Here is a 17,424-nt window from a genome sequence, read left to right as displayed (position 1 = left end):
TCATGGTGAAACTCATTATTGTGTACAATTAATAAATAAATAATTCTCTGCTGAACATTATTATTTGTTTTCTTCATTTAATGAGATAACTGCATGCTTTCATTTAGCAAACCATAGGTATGAAACTATATGAGTGGACTTTCTGCATTACAGGGATAAACCACCTTGGTCATGGCTTACAGATCTAATATTTCAGGCTCTTCCTCTGTAACATTTTGTTGAAGGACTGCGTATCTAAGAGAGTAAGTTAACTCCAAGTTTCCCCTTTTCGTGTTCTCATGTGGTTCAAAGCCTGCACTGTATACGTGCTTTGTGTGTGTGCGTGTGCAAATCTGAAAAACAGAAAGGAGACCAAGAGAGAATAATGGCAAAAGGAAGAACGAGAAGGTGGTATACAAAGGACACAAAAGACACGAAAGAGATTGGGCTGTGCAGGAGGGGTGACAAGGGGCATTCACAGTTGCAGGCAGTCGGGGAGACACAGGGGAAGAAGCATCCATGAAAACACACTTCGTTCAAAAATGAGACAATGATATCTAATACCCTGTATGTTAATTGAAAAATATTAAAAATTGTGTTTAGAAACTGAGTCTTTTCTAGAGATGGTTGGAATGAGTAACTCACCTGAGCACAACAGATAAATACAACTGAGATTGTCAGTAAGAAAGCAGATGAAACAATGACATCAACTGATCTCTGAGGACCTCGACGCTAGGGAGACAAAGGGAAAACACTTAAACATATTTACTGAGCAGCAGATCATTTCCATGCTTTCAGTTAAGGTGTTACAGGTTGGTCATAACTTACAATGCTGAAAGTATTAACTTGCCAGAGGAACTGCAAAGTGTTAATATGTCCTTATAATTTTACAATACTGCAAATGTGGTATCTGCACAGCATAGATTCATTAGTGGAATTCTTTTTGTTCAACACTATAATCATTTATTCAACAACTAAGCACTGTGCTAGGTGCTCAGAACACAGCAGGAGCACAGCTCACAAAGCCTCCCCTTCACAGGACCAACAGTGGAGCGAGACACTGAACTCCTACTCAGATACATGTCATAAGCTGCACTGAGCTATGAAGGAAATGTAAACCCTGGGTGCTCTGAGGTCAATGTCAGGGAGATTAATTCAGATTTGTGGGTTAGGAGTGTGTGCCTGGGAAGAGTTCCAAGAACGTGGCATTTATATCATCTACAGAACAAGATGGCATATAGCACTGTCCTAGGCAGAAAAAAAAAAAAAAAAAAGCACAAAGCAGGGAGGGTCGAGTACAGTTACAGAACTAACACAGTTGTTTCCAGTAAGGACAGCAAGGCCTAGATCATGAACATCAGCCAAAACATATCAAGGTTTTATTCTTTATCCAAGGGTAATAGGGAAGTTCCAGAAAGGTGTAAGATCGATATGATCAAATCTGCTTTTAAAAGATCTCGCGGCAGTCTCAAGACAGTAGTAGAGGAAGAAATGTTAACACTGGAGAACCAGTTGTGAAACAGTTTTAATAGGCCAATGTAGATGACTAATAGTTTCAGTTAGGGTGGACATGGATATAAAGAGATGTGAACAGACTTAAGATGTATTATGGGAGCAAAAAGGATGGGGATCAGTGATAGGCTGAAAAGTCAATTTGAAGCATTTCCTATTAAGCATTGAGTTAAATTTTAAAAATCAAACTGATGAAACAATGAAATTTTAAAATATAAAAGCAAATAATCATTTTTTTCCTACTTTTTTCATTGTTACTTCAAAATAAACAGCTTTAAAGATCTAGTTCAGTGGATTCTCAGTCTTTGGAACAACTCTAATGTCATACACTGTTTACTTGAACATGCCTGAGTACTCCATATAAAAGCCACTGCTACTTACTGTAAGAACAAAATCCCCAGGAAAAAGGTATCTTTAAAATTAACTCTGGTAATTTCCTTTCCTAGGGTCTAGAGTTTTCACACTTCACTCTCACAAACAGCAAGACTATTTAAAAGATCAAAGGAAGAAGCAGCATGTAAAGACAGCTGTGCACAGTGACTCTAAAAAGCAGTAGGTCTCAGGGTTAGAGTCCTCAAGATTGGTTTTTAAGTAGTGGGCTCCCTCTGCTGGTTTGTGAAAGCTATTCTAGGGAGAAACAAAATCCTTAATCCAGCCTTTGAATGAGAAATTGTTGACTATAATACTCTCCCATACATATAGACAAGAAACTGGAACTACTGGGGAAGACAGGATGCTAAGAGCGCATTTATCAACATCATTCTACCTTCAGATAGGAACGGAGAGATAGCCACATTTTTATATTCTGTACTTTCTTCAACCGGAAATGAGGAACCTCAGATTTCCGAGCTCTCCTTGCAGATGTCAAATGTCCAAAGAGTTTTGCAAAGAGTAATCGCTAAAAAAGATTAAGAGGAAGATTACTGTACAAAATATTGTATAATTTATACAATTACTGTGTGAAATATGAATTGTTATGACTTAATATAAAGGCAAAACAAAAATATTATATCAAAGTGTTTTGTGAAATACTAAAATACTTAAGGAATACTTTGAGTGCTAGGAAAAGGGTAAACTAATAGTCTTCCTATCATACTCACTTGTTTATATGTTCTTTCTGCTACACACAGCAAAAAAAAGAAGATCCATACAAGAGATACTCGAACCACAAAACTTATCAGGACCATGGAAAGAACCAAGAAATCTTCGTTAGAACCAAATGCAATCGCATAAAGTTCTGAAGCAGAATGGGCTGTGAGTTGCTCCAAGTCTGTTGCTTGGGCCAGTCGGAAAACAAATGGAGTCAAGCCCAGGATTAGGGAGATGGCATTTCCAAAGATCTGGTATCCTATACCTGGTACATGGTTGTTCACCTTAGGAAGTAGGGGCAGAGGGGAGAAGAAAATAAAGTGTACATGAATCAAATTTAAAGTAAAATGAATCCCAATGAAACTTCACTTTTTATAATAGGATTTAAAAGTTTTTAATTTAACACATTATGAAATGAGCCTATTACACATTAATAAGATCTCTAACTCATAAGTAGATGTGAAAGGAAGATCAATCTCCACATCTTATCATTTTAAGTTAGAAATATTTATAGATATTAGAGTGTTGAGAACAATACTAAGTTAAACCCAATTTGTTCAAGAAAAAATTCAGGAGCTAGTGAGATGGCACAGCAGATAAAGATGCCTATCATCAAGCCTAACAGCATGAGTATGATCCCTAGGACCCACATGATGAAGGAGAGAACTACTAACCAAAGTGTCCTCTGACTTCTACAAGCATACTGTGACACATGCATTCTAGCCCCCAAACAATAAATGTAACCTAAATGTTTAAGTGTAATTTAAACAAAAATGTAATTAAAAAAAAGTTGCCGGTGGTGGTGGCACACGCCTTTAATCCTAGCACCTGGGAGGCAGAGGCAGGCAGATGTCTCTGTAAGTTCGAGGTCAGCATGGACTACAGAGTGAGTTCCAGGACAGCCAGGGCTGCACAGAGAAACCCTGTCTCAACCCATCCTCCAAAGAAAAGAAAAAAAATAACTATTCAATAAATCTTTAACATGTATTTTTCTTCTGAATTCAGTATGTAAATAAATGCCTCCTTAATTCCATTTAATAAAATATAAAATGAGAGAAATTAAACAGGAGGTGAGAAGGTAAGAAGGATATAAAAAAGTGAAAAGTATTAAGTATGGGGAAAATGTTTTTAATATGCTAGACTGGTAAAACTGAATTGTCATAGAGCTTTTAATCCCCACACTCAGTAAATCAGACTAAGTTACCTCACAGTTCACAGATATCTCAGCTACAGAGCACCTCTAGTTTAAAGTCCCCAGGTTCCCTGGGTGACTGGTTTTATTCACAGTAAGAACTGTGATATGGAAGCTGCCAATCTCTAGATGCAGTCAGTTACTTGAATTCCTGTCCTACACAAAGTAATGGCAAGAATGCTATTAAAATGACATATGGCAGAAATCTAAAACTAATAAAAATTAGATTATGCCTAGTTATCCAGAGAAACCAGGAAAAAAATGAAAGCAGTTAATAAAAGAAAAAGATGGAAACTGAAACAAATACCAATCCATAGTATTTGTACCAAACTTCAACCACTGGAGAGTTTGACCACTGTCTGCATTATTCTTTATGCCTAAGCAAGCAAGCACAATACAAATTTCTTCCTTGAGTTTTAGATGCTGATAAATTCTCTCTCTCTCTCTCTCTCTCTCTCTCTCTCTCTCTCTCTCTCTCTCTCTCTCTCTCTCTCTCTCTCTCTCTCTCTCTCACACACACACACACACACACACACACACACACACATCTTACCCACTGAAGGAAAAAGAAAAAAGTTACATTGTGTTATCTATTCCAAGTCAACAGAAATGTTCAAAGAGGAGAGTGGAGGCCAATGAGATGACCCAGTGAGTAGAGACCCTTGCTACACAAGCCTGGTGATCTGAGTTTGATCTTCAGAATGTATGCAAAGGTGGAAGAACAGGACAGACTCCACAAAGCTGTCTTCTGTCCTCCACAACTAAGTGTGACACATGCAGCATGCTACACAGTCCATTCCCCTTCAAATGAAGGAAGGGCTATTGGTAGATCACTGTTTAAGGTGAGGCCAAAAGAAACAAAAATAACTATTTTCCAGTGTGAAGAAAAGGGAAGTGAATAGGTTATTACCATTTAGATAATGAATTCATAGAAATTTAGTCACTAAATTTCCCCTTTACCTAAAAGAATACAAATGAAGAACTCACTCTGTTCATTATCATTCCACTGATTTCAAGAACAGACATGTCTGCTTTTTTACAATCATTGCCTTCCCATACTATAGCACTGATTTTTTCTAATCCTGGGTGGGAACTATGAAGCCAGGGCAAGTGAGTCTACAAAAAAAGAGAATTGAACACATTTATCACATTTCACAAATAGAAGTGTCTACAAAACTATATATAGCTGTATGTATGTGTATAATCACAATTACACTAAATAAAAATTGGTAAATATATATTTTATAAATGGAACACATTTATCTGTACATTAGCCATATCTATGCACATACAATTTTAGCTACATTAAAACTTCAATTAAAATTAGTTATACATTAAACAAATGATATAAGAAATTGCAGTTATAAAAATATAGAACTTTAACAAATACCCTATCATTTAAATATACAACAAAATATGTTAGCAAAAGTACTTACTTGTCAACCAATCTATCTAAGGCAATCAGATTATATGCTGATTGCTGTCCACCTTATGATTATTCAGTACAAAATATGACAACTGAGATCTTTGAAAAACCACATGATCCAATCTTATCCTGGAAGAGGTTCTCCTTCATTTACCTGTATTAACTGATTTAGTTACTTTTGTAGTATTTTAAAACAGCATTTCGAGAGGATTAATTAAGTCTTTTTTTCAGATACAGCAAACATTGTAAAAAGAAACATTAAGAATTACAAGTATTCTCTGAAATACAATACATTATCTCTCAATGTTTCAAGGAATAATAAAAGTTAAAAATTTGAAATTAGTATGAAGCATCAAATGTTTAAATTTGGTTGCTTGTTTTGGATATACAATAAAGGAGTGAAATTAGAAAACAGGACGGCTGGGCTGCAGGTAGCAACAAAAGCAATGAGTCATTTTCACAGCAACATGTAACTCAAGACAAGAGCTGGAACAGGACCAATTTGTCTCCATTACAGTATCGCTAACTCACATTCATCTCAAGGATTGATATATTTCCCACATTTTATATAAGGGTATGTCTGGCATTCACAGTAACCTGAAGAATATGATTGATGATATTCTACATTCTAAATGTTTCCATAAATTTAAGAAATATAATTTTTCATACAAAGGGGATAAAGGTGCACCAATAAACTTCAACTGAAGCTGTCTAAAAAGTTAATAATATATTAAAAAGAGGGAAATTTTTATCTTTTCTAAATACTTTCATGGTTTTTATATATTTCACTACCTGAGGGGCTTATAAGCATTGAAATATTGTTAACTGCCAAGTTACTTCAAGTGATGTTTCAAAACTTGTTGACAAACAATATGTCAGTTTAGAATAGAAATAACTGTGCATCAAAGTATGCATCAAATTTTCTCTGAAAATTTAATAAAATTATAATTATGCATAAAATGTATAAGACCTGGAATGACAAGCTGAGCATAGGAGTGTCCAGAGGCTTAGCCAACATAAGTAATTTCTCAGTATGCCTGGAGGCTTGTCTCCTAGGTGACTCCTGAGCCCATCAGACTGACAATAACACTAACCAGCACAGAATGGTAAGGCTAGGAGGCAACAGATTTTAACCAAGTAACAACAGATTTTTTTTTCCCAAGTCTCACTGTGTAACAGAAATTACAGGTCTGCTCAATTATGCCAAGATTATGTTAGTACAATGGAGGCCAATCTAGAGACAGAAGAAGAAACCAACTTCTTTGCTGTCCTCAGAGTACTTCTTTCCAGTTACTTTTGCAAACATTTGGCTTCTTTTCTTATGGCCAAAAGACAAGAGAGAAAATGGCCATCAGAGCCGGTCAATTTAGAGTTAATCAAAAGAACTCTGTATCTCTCAATGTAGATGTGTTTTTGTCAAATATATACCGACGAACAGTCTTGTTTAAACATATACAGCACATAGAGAGATCATTATATGAGAAACCTATTCTAAAGGGCTCAGTAGGAGCATAAGAGCAAGTCATTACAGTTTATAACGCCTTCATCTGGCACTGCAACACGCACTGCCTCAAAAGATGTGCTGAGCAGCGTTCGGAGCTATCATGGGTCCCATGTGGCCTGTGTAGGTTGGAAACACTGAAGATCTTAGGTTTGCAAACTGAAATTTGAAATTCTTTTTCATTACTATTTTTCATCTTCATCCCAGATCTCCAGTGCTTTGCTTTTCATATTCATTCAAATTGGGAACCTTAAATTGCAATGATGTTATGTTTTATTCCAAATAAATTCACTAAGACAACTGCTTTACTTGGTGTTTCCAAGTATGGGAACATAGTCGTTAAAATTCAGTTTTTACCTACTGGAAAATAGTATCACTTGAATATGGCTTTTTATTTCATTATATACACAGCCATAATTAGCAGAGAAAAATTTTCTTCTATGAAATGTGTTACTATTTACAAATATAACAAAACTATATATTGGCAATATTCTGACAAAAACATGCCCATCCATATGCTCAGTGTTTCTTCCCAAAGCCATTTTCTGTCTTGATGGTAAACAGAAAATGGTCTTGCAAACCTAACACAGACCTACAGCCAGACAAGAAAACAATCTCATAGTTTTTTTCATTAAAGGAAGCTAATTTCTACTGCTTGACTGAAAAATGAGCCTTCTGGAAACCTAAAAATATGAAACTGTACAGAAAAAAAAGTCTTTCATCCAAAACTAATACTAATAAATATAAATGTAGAATACTAATTAGATATGCAGAATAGAGCGTCAAGGTTTTTTTTTTTAATCTCATAGAAAGATGGATGAATCAAACACATAGGGCCAAATTATTAAACAATTTCATAAATAACTCTGCAAAGTTCCACATGGTATGTTTTTTTAAAAATGTATTTTCTTTCAAGAATTCACCCAGCTAGTATTTACTAAATATCTACTCTGTACCAAGGAGCAAGTGATACACATACAACAGAAATCACATAGCCCATGCATCTGAGCTCTTTATGGACTCACAGGGAAAACAGCTCAGACATTTCTTGCTATCTCTAATCCATTTATTAAACTCAGTGGCCGAGATGAATATGTACATGCCTCCTTACCCAACACTGTTTCCATTTCTTCAGACCCAGGGACCCTTAGCTCTTTCCCATGGCCACACCATGAAATACTTCCCTCTGAAATGAATCAGTAGTAGCAACCTCCCATCTGCCCAGGTCTCTGAAACCTTCCATTTTAAAGCATGTGTTCCCTTAAACATAATTATCCTTCAATTTATCAGTCCTTTCTTGCCCGAGCTGCGATCTCGACTCCCACAGAAACATTATTTCAGGCATTCTTGGTTCTTTTTCCTCCTTAGCAGACCCAAGCCTCCACCAGGGTTTTCTCTGCCCTACCCATTCTATGCAGCCTTTCTGCTCCCTGGAGCTTGTGCTTCTCCTTGCCAACAGCAGGGTATTACCTTCTTTTATGATTCTCTTGATTTCTCCCTACAGCTTCCTCGTGTACATAAACGTGCTCAGTATCTTACATCTTAAAAGACATGCTCTCCATTCTTAATGTCTCATCTAAACACTTCATCTCCTGCATGCTTCGATGCTTTGCTTCTTAGACATCACTCATTCAGACTCTAAACACCTCCCAGGGAAGCTTGCTTTCCCCTGTCATTTTGCATCGGGCCTGAAGCCAAAACCAATGGGTATATTTTTAAAGTGAAACATTTTCATTCCGTCTACTCAGGAAGTTGACTATCTAATTTACTTTTCTTCTCAATTTGCTGAAGTGAAACATTTCAGGTAAACTTGGAAATTACTTTGTATACTTCTCTGGTTAATCACCAAGGTCCACAAGTCTAAATTTCATGTTTATTATTCGCTTGCATGTTTTTATATCCCAATGGCATATGCTTTAATTCATGATTACACTTTTTTGAATCCTTTAAAATTTTATATAAATGGTACTACAGTTCTTCAAATTGCTTTCACAAAACCCCACCAAATTTATATTCCAATTTATAACCGAAAATTGATATTCATAAAACTTACTCATGTTGACATGTGGCTGAGTTTAATTGCATTGCTATAAACCGCTTTAGTACAAGGTTTGGCTGATTAATTTCACTACTGTTGTGCTGCCCATCATGCAACAAAAAACCTGGCAGAAAGCAGCTCCAGGGAGGAAGGGCTATCTCTGGCTCACAGTGTAGCCTTCTGTCTAGGAGTGGAGGAAGGGCTATCTCTGGCTCACAGTGTAGCCGTCTGTCTAGGTGTGGAAGAAGGGCTATCTCTGTCTGGCTCACAGTGTAGCTGTCTGTCCCAGCAGGAAAGACAGGATGCTAGGAGTGGAGAAAGGGCTTACTCTGGCTCACAGTTTAGCTGCAGTGTCTGTCCCAGCAGGAAAGACGTGATGCTAGGAGGGTCTTGGTCTGTGGCACCAATGAGGATGCAGAAAAGGAGAAAGGCTAATGCTAAGCTGGCTTTGTTTTTTCTTTGTATTCAGTCTGGGGTCTTAGCTCATGGGATGGTACCATCCTCCTCATATGAATGTCCACCCAAACACACCCAAGGTGTGTCTCCTAGGGGATTCTAAATGCAGCTACGTTGACAATGAAGAATAATCATCACAGTTATGCTAGCTTATTCTCCCCTCAACCCCCAGAGTTTCTCTGTGTAGCCCAGACTGTCCTGAAACTCACTTTGTAGATCGGCTGACCTGGAACTCAGAGATCTGCCTGCCTCTGCCTCCCAATTACCACGCTTGGCCTCTAAAATTTTTTGAAATCTGATCAGTATGAAATAAGTGTCTCCTTGCTCTAAATTTCATTTTCCTGACAACTAACAAAACTGGCCGTATTAACATGCTACTCATCTCTACTCACATGTTACCTCTTCAGGTCCTTTATTTTTCTATTGAGTCCTCTCCCCCTCCTTCTCCTCGTCCCTCCCTCTCCCATTCTCCCCTTCCCTCCTGGTCTGCCTCTCTCCTCTTTCCTCCTCCCCTTCTCTCTCTCTCCCTCTCTGCCCTTTTTTGAGACAGTATCTCACCAGGTAACTGCCTGGCATGGAACTGTCTTTGTAGACCAGGGTGGTACCAACCCACAGAGAGGCACTTGCCTATGGGAGCCCACAGAGGTTTCCTAGTGAGATCTGAGCTTGCTTTACCCAGAAGGGCTGCATAAGGGGATGACTTGACCATGCATGGTTACCAGGTGTGTGGAAGGGTCTGCACTTGGCTGTGCGGTGTGCTTTGATCTAGCAAGTGAGAGGTCTTTTGCCCCACCCCTTGGTATTGTTATAAAAAGCCCTTTTGAAAAGACAGAAGGGTCCTGTGGATTTTGATCCAGATCCTCCCAAAGCTGTCCTGATTCTGTCTGTCTCATCTCTGCTATCTTTCTATCTAAAAGTTTCTTATTCTTCTCTCCTCCTCATAGGAACCCTGTAAAAGGTGGGCGCTGGCCTCCCACACATGCCTCTGCCACTGAGTAGGTGCTGGTGTGAGCGTCAAATGCTACCACAGCCAGCATCACCTGTTTAACTGATCCTCTATAGTAGTTCTTTATCTCTGTACAGCAATACTTTGACAGCTAAGATGTTAGAAACATCTGAGGATTGTCTTAAGTCCCCCATTTTGTTTTTGCATTACTCTTAATATCTTGTTTTAGGAAACTCTGATAAACTGAAATAATGCAGATGACTGTTCTATATTCCTTCTAAATGTTTTAGACTTTTCCCCTTTATACTTAGTAACTATGTGAAATAAATTTTAATGTGTCAATGATAATTTACTATCTTATGGTCTTCTCTTTTTTTCACTGAGTATTAATGCTATTTACGTCATACACTAGGGACCCATAAGAGAAGGAATCTATTTTTGGATTTTTCTTGACTGTTCCATTGGTCTGTTTATGCATCCACATAAAATTATCCTACTCTCAATTTAAACTAAAAGTTTGTACCTGTAGGGAAATCTGTCTGGTGCTATTCAAAACTGTTTTGTTTGGTTGGTTTTGGTTTTTCAAGACAAGGTTTCTCTTGTGACAGCCCTGGCTTTTGTTTTGTTTTAAAGACAGGATCTCACTATGTAGCCCTGGCTGCTCTGGAGCTTGGATACCCAACTGCCTCCGACTCCCAAGTGCGGAGTTTAAAGACATGTGCCAAGATGCCCAACAATTTTTGCTATTTTTAACATTTCATTCTTTAATATGGACTTTAACCAGTGCTAGCCAACCAAAACCTGGCAGACAAATGAACAAAAAAAGCTGTCAAAATAAAAGTAAGAGCAGGATAATGGACACTTTCACATGGTACCTGCTTTTAATAAAAATGCATCCTAAAATCAGGCTCAGAGCTTACTACCTACATACAGTGCAAGGGTACAGGAAGGGAGCATTTTACCAAGAAAGTGACCATGCTGACACCCTAACCTGGGCCCACCAGCTACCAGAAACTGCACAAAAAGAGTACTAGGTAAGCCATTCAGACTGTAGTACTATGTCACACCTGAAGGTTCTTTGGTAACTACTCAGAGTAAGGAAATTGTCTTCTATCTCTAGTTTTGAAGAATTAACTTGTTTTTGTTGACAACATTTGGTAAGAAGTTGGCTACAAGAAAGTAAGCATAAAAAGGTGAGGATTTGTATATGTGTATGGGGGGTGGGTTTGTACATAAGAGGGAGCACATATACACTTACCTATGCAGAGGTCAGAGGTCAACTTCAGGAGTCATTCCTTGGGTGCTATCTACCTTATTGTAAGATACTGGGTCTCTTACTTGCCTCGAGCTTGCCCAGCAGGACTCAAACTGTCTCCTCATCCCCAGCGCACCATCATACCCTGCTCTTCTCTTTTTTTTAAATAGAGGTGCTGAGGATTAAACTCAGGTCCTATGCTTGTACGGTAATCACTACACTAACTGAGCCATCTCCCTAGCCCAGGGTAAGAATTTTTACATGGCCATCAGGTTTCTGGGCTGGTGAGTGACAAATGGAGATGCCACTCACCAAGATTCTGAATCCAGTGAGAGCAGGTTTATAAAGGAAGATGAGGAATTTTATTAAAGTGAGGCACTGATGGGCATTAAAAGGCTTCACACAGCACCCAACTCAACTGCACTTTTCAGCACCTTAGGTGATTAATCCAGAATGAGATGTACACTAAGGGTTCAGAATAAAGTTTGTAGGCTTAATATAAAAATGTCATCTATACCATTTCTACTTTCATATCAATTATATAGTAAAGGAATAATACATTGAATATATTTGGCTAAATAATGGATATTGAAATTTCACTTTTTTAAACATTTTTAAACATTTTTATTGAGGCTAATGGAAAATGTAAACTTATATACATGACTGTATGTCTATTGGATAATGTGACTATGGATGCTTAGTAATACAAATTTGATACTCACGAGATACAGATTTTGAGTATATTAGAGGCAGAATTTAGGCCAAGGTATACATGAATCTGAACAGGATGAAAAGACCAGTGCATCTCAAACACAGGCTGACCCACAAAACTCCACCAACTAACTCAGGAACATAGGTGTGGAAAGATGAGAGACACATCACAACACGGACATCAAGACTCACATGCTAATGAAGCCAGAGCACAGGCCACACAGAAAACAACAATAACAACAACAACAACAAAACCCACCAATGTTGAGTATTAATTTAACTGAATGTAAACCTTCTGTCACCTCTGTAAGATTTGTACACACATTCAAAGGAACTTGTCTGATAGCCCCACATCGTCCAACACTGGAAACTGACCTGGTGAAAGGGGTCGTCTCTATATTCTTTTTTCACACAGGGGTTAATCTGAGGATTCCCCACATCTGTCTCACTGGTACAAGATGAGCGGCATTCTGCACAATGTAACAAGTCTTCCCATAAGACATCTTCCGTTTCGGATTCTGGCCTTGTGCTCTCAGAATCCTGTCTGGAACTTGAACAGCGAGAGCTGCAACTAGTACCCGATTTAGGGGCATCCTGAAATCAAGATATTCTTTGACATTAATACAATTTGTGTATCCTTTCCAACTCAAAGGATTTTTATCAGAACTGTAGACTGCTCCTTCCTAAAGCAGCAGACACACAGTCAAAGGGCAGGGGAAGGGACAGCAAACAGGACAGGCGCAGAGGCGCGGCCACAGGCTGAGAACCGCTGTTCAAGGTCGCTCTCTTAAGGTGGCTGTTTCCAAGGTCAAATCCGGGGGAACTGAATGCAAATGTTTAAATATCGTTCATTTTATAGCCTTTATAAGTGAATCTGAGATTTCAGCTTTATATAATGCTTATTAACTATCAATGTGAAACAGGTTGAAATGTTTTTAAAGCAATATTTATTTAAAAATCTAAGTTTAGAAGAATAATGCTCTGCTCTTCAAGAATCCCAATAGTTGAAATACAGCTGCAAATAGTAAAGATCACAGGAGTAAGAATCACTCTGAAGTCAAGTAACCAATCACGTAGGAGAAGCATCAAATGGTCGTCCTCTACCTTCCTTCCAGTACCAATGGACTTCTAACTACATAACCTAAGACTGACTTCCTAGGCTTGGTTATTTGGTTTAAAAGCAGGCTGTGGATGACAAGGCAGTAAGCTGCCATAGTCTTAGTGTTTGTCTAATGCAGTCCTTGAGAGAAAAAGGCAACCTAAGCAGACATTAAGAGGGGAATGTATGGAAGTAACTCTCCTAGCAGCCTGGAACTACTCATATTCTACCCAAGCATAACACGATTGCTTTTTCATAAGTTTACCTCAAAATCATCCAGAAAAAAAAAAATCTGTATAATTTGAAAAGACTACAGGGTAGTGTTGGCTAAAACGTTAACACAAGGGTAGATCTTTGGAGCCAGGCAATGAAATTTCTTGTCCATAGAAAGAAAGTGAACATAAAATGGAACAAAATTATTTTTCTACCTAAATAGTTTTAAGCTCTAGAGATGTTAGAAAGTTAGAGAAAGCTCTGAGAAAACCAATAAATAAGTAAATGAAATTTAAAAACAAGAAAACAATGGAATCAAAGGGGAAAATTACTGAAAGTCGTAGTGTGGGTAAATTAATAACTGGCAGTAGCAACAGGACCAAAATTACTTGGAAAAATAACTTCACTATGATGAACTATGGGGAAGAATGGCACAGGAGTTAGACTGCCATCTCAGGTGGTGGGCGCACAGCGCAGCAAAGCCCCACAGTATCTGGACACCTGAGTTAGATCCCTGGAACTCATCTGGTGGGAAGATAATCAACTCCTACAAGCTGGGCTCTGAATGCCACATGTACAACAGTGAACCAGTAAACAAGTAAATAACCCTTAAGTGTGTGAAGTGTCATAAAAAAACGAGTGTGCATGGATAGCATTGGTCAATGCTACACTATCCAACTAGATCATAAACAAAGCCGGTGTGGTGGCACGCCTTTAATCCCAGTACTTGGGAGGCAGAGGCAGGTGAATCTGAACTGGAGCTAAGTCTTGTCTATGTAACGAGTTCCAGGACAGTCAACAGAGTTACATAGTAAAACCCTGTCTGAAAAAAAAAAAAGAGGAGGGGGATTGTAAAACAATACATATTGATAATGGTGGGAAATATTTCAATAACAACACTCCATTGTTGAAAGTAATGTAACACAAGTATATGTGCATTTATGTAAGGTCAAACTGTATACCTCATTTGCATAATGCTTTTTATAATGGTGTGGTTTTCTATTTCGAAGACTGCCTTCCGAAGCTCTGTCCACATGACAGCGTAGTGAGTATCCTGTTTCAGGACCTTCCTCACTGGATACTTCATCAGAGACATTGGTTATTGTTCTCTGGGTATCCTAGATGGGAGCAGACAAAGAGAACTGTAAGTAACTTCTGACTGATCTTTGAGCTTTAAGATGGCAATTTCTAAAAATTATACAAATGCACATATACATATATACCTTCAAAATATCTTCAAATACCAATATTTGGACTACCTAATTTTCTGAAAAAAAGGTCTTAAATTAGCAATTATACTCTTAAATATACATTTTTCTTTTAAAAGTAGTTCAAGTAATTTACCAAATATTATTCTATAACATTTTGTTCAGAAAAGGATCTGAAATACCTTACAGAAATAAGAAATATGAATGAACAAGTCACAAATACAATAGAGGCCATTTGAAAGAAGCTGAAAGATCTGAGGAAAAAAATTATAGTATTTAATTAAGCTGTATGGTCACCAATTAGAAGATCCATCACTGGCTTAATAAAAGTCATGGGGCAATAAGAAATGAGCAGTCAGATGTGTGTACATGGCTGATACATTATGTATGATCAACTGTAGAGACATTTATACTTTAGATAGTCTAAAACTGAAAGACTCAGGAAGCATAAATTCCCCTGACAGGCTCTTTCCAGATTACTTTGAAGGCAGTATGTACCTGAAAATGTATTTGGAAACTGTATGAGTGATATGACACATATTATGTTCATATTATCAGACAGCTAACACTGAGTAATCAAAAATTACAGCCAGACTAAACTACAGAACCATGATGATTCACAGCTGATACTACAAGATATAAGTCCATTCACTTAAAAAAAAAAACTCAGAAAATCTATTCATCTCCTTCAACACAAAAATGCCCACATTCATACTACTAAATGCACCATCTTTCAATTTGATGGCATTTTTAAAAATTAGTAAGCAGGTTTCCTTACAAGACTTCATAAAATTTACTTTGTTGATGCCCCTCTCCATTCCTCCCATCAGCTCTCTGCCCTACTTCCTGCTCGTACCTTTCCATGAGAATATTCCTCTCCACTTTAACACAGCACACTAAATCTTATCCCTCCCTTATTTTTTTCCCTCCTCTCTCACGGTGTTTTCTACCCAGACTCACTCCTACAGAAAAACACACATTAGAAGCTAGGATCCACATGAGAGGGGGAATGCAGCATTTACCTTTTTGAGCCTGGGTTACCCCATTTAATACATTTGCAGTTCTACCCATCTTCCTGCAGATTTCATTTTCCTTCACAGCTGAATAAAATTCCATAGTACATATGTACCACATTTTCATTATTCACTCATCTGTTGATGGATATCAAGACTAAATCCATTTCCTGGTTATTATGAACAGAGCAGCAATAAACAGGAATGAACAAGTATCTCTGTAGATAGAGTCCTTCCGGTGTGTGCTCAGGAGTAATTTAATAACTAGGTCACATAGTAATTCTGTTCTTAGTCTTTCTGAGAAACTGCCACACTGATTTTCATAATGGTTGCCTCAGTTTACACTCTCACCACAAATGAGTAAGGGCTCCTCTTTCCTCACATTCTCATTAGTACCTGTTGCCATTTCTTTTCTTGACACCCATTGCTGACTGGCAATAAATAACTTTTTTAATTCATTAATTAATTTCACATCCCAACCGCAGTTTCCCCTCCCTCCTCTCCTCCCAATCCCCAATCCACTCCTTCTCCATTTCTGTTCAGAAAGGGGCAGGCCTCCCATGGGTATCGAGCATGGAATATCAAGTTGCTGTGGGTCTAAGCACCTCCTCTTAGGCTGGGCAAGGCAATCTAGTATGAGGAATAGGTTCCCAAAAGCCAGACAAAGCATTAGGGACAACCTCTGCTTCCACTGTTGGGAATCCCACAAGAAGACCAACCTATACAGCTGTCACATGTATGCAGAGGGTCTAGGTCAGTCCCATACAGGCTCCCTGGTTGTTAGTTCAGTCTCTGTGAGCTCCTATGAGCCCAGGTTAGTTGATTCTCTGGGTTTTCTTGTGATGTCCTTGACCCCTCTGGCTCCTCCAACCCTCCCTCCTCCCTCTCTTCAGTAGGATTCCCTGAGCTCGGCCTGCATTTGGCTGTTTTTAAAGTACCCACAGTAGCTAGGGATGTTGTACACTCCTGGAACTATTTACTGCTATTTGTATGTCTTCTGCTCACTTCCTTGGCCCAGACTGGTAGTTTGGGTTTGGTGTTTCGGGGGTGGGGGTAGGGGGTGGGGGAGGGAGCATATTTATGTACTCCAGGTAGTAACCTATCATCTGCAGCATGGGGGGGCAGATTTATGTACTCCAGGTAGTAACCTATCATCTGCAGCACGGGGTGGGGGCAGATTTATGTACTTCAGGTAGTAACCTATCATCTGCAGCATGGGGGGGGGGGCAGATTTATGTACTCCAGGTAGTAACCTATCATCTGCAGTATAAGGGGGGCCAGATTTATGCACTCTAGGTATAACCTATCATCTGAAGTACAGCTGGCCAAGATTTCTCCAGTTCTAGAGGCTCTCTGTTCACTCTGCTTTTATTGTGCACAAGCTTTTTAATTATATGTGTTCTCATCTGTCAACTCTTTAGAGCTATTTCCTGAGCTTCTTAGATTGTAATAAAAAAGTTCTTGCCTATACCTATATCCTGAAGTATTTTCCCCTGATATTTTCAGTTTTTCATGTTTTAAATTAAGATCTTTGATCCATTTTGAACTGACTTTTTTGGGGGGGAGGGAGCATTTTGAGACAGGATTTCTCTATGAAGCCCTGGCTATCCTGAACACACTCTGTAGACCAGGCTGGCCTTGAACTTGGAGATCCGCTTGGCTCTGCCTCCCGAGTGCTAGGATTAAAGGCATGCACCGCCACTGTCAGGCTGAACTGACTAATGAGCAGGGTGAAAGATACAGATCAAATTTCATTCTTCTGAAGGTGGGTATTACCCTGTTTTTC

At 38.5% G+C, this 17,424-nt stretch overlaps 1 protein-coding gene across 2 annotated transcripts in view; it reads right to left on the bottom strand.

Moving 5' to 3' along the window:
* Phtf2 (putative homeodomain transcription factor 2) overlaps positions 1-17,424 on the bottom strand; it is a 114,921-nt gene that overhangs the window by 8,670 nt on the left and 88,827 nt on the right. The window contains exons 9-14 of one of the 2 annotated variants that reach the window (XM_059257245.1): positions 14,380-14,535; positions 12,481-12,699; positions 4,760-4,888; positions 2,592-2,864; positions 2,258-2,389; positions 625-711 (exon numbers count right to left, since the gene is read on the bottom strand). In XM_059257245.1, the coding sequence (XP_059113228.1) occupies positions 625-711; positions 2,258-2,389; positions 2,592-2,864; positions 4,760-4,888; positions 12,481-12,699; positions 14,380-14,535 (996 nt within the window). Of the gene's footprint in view, positions 1-624; positions 712-2,257; positions 2,390-2,591; positions 2,865-4,759; positions 4,889-12,480; positions 12,700-14,379; positions 14,536-17,424 lie in introns of those variants that run through there. The other variant, XM_059257246.1, reaches the window with a different exon arrangement.

The sequence above is a fragment of the Peromyscus eremicus genome, chromosome 3, assembly GCF_949786415.1.
Source record: "Peromyscus eremicus chromosome 3, PerEre_H2_v1, whole genome shotgun sequence".
Lineage (NCBI taxonomy): Eukaryota > Metazoa > Chordata > Mammalia > Rodentia > Cricetidae > Peromyscus > Peromyscus eremicus.
The sequence above is the reverse complement of the archived record's forward strand: the minus strand, read 5'-3'. Positions and strand labels throughout refer to the sequence as shown.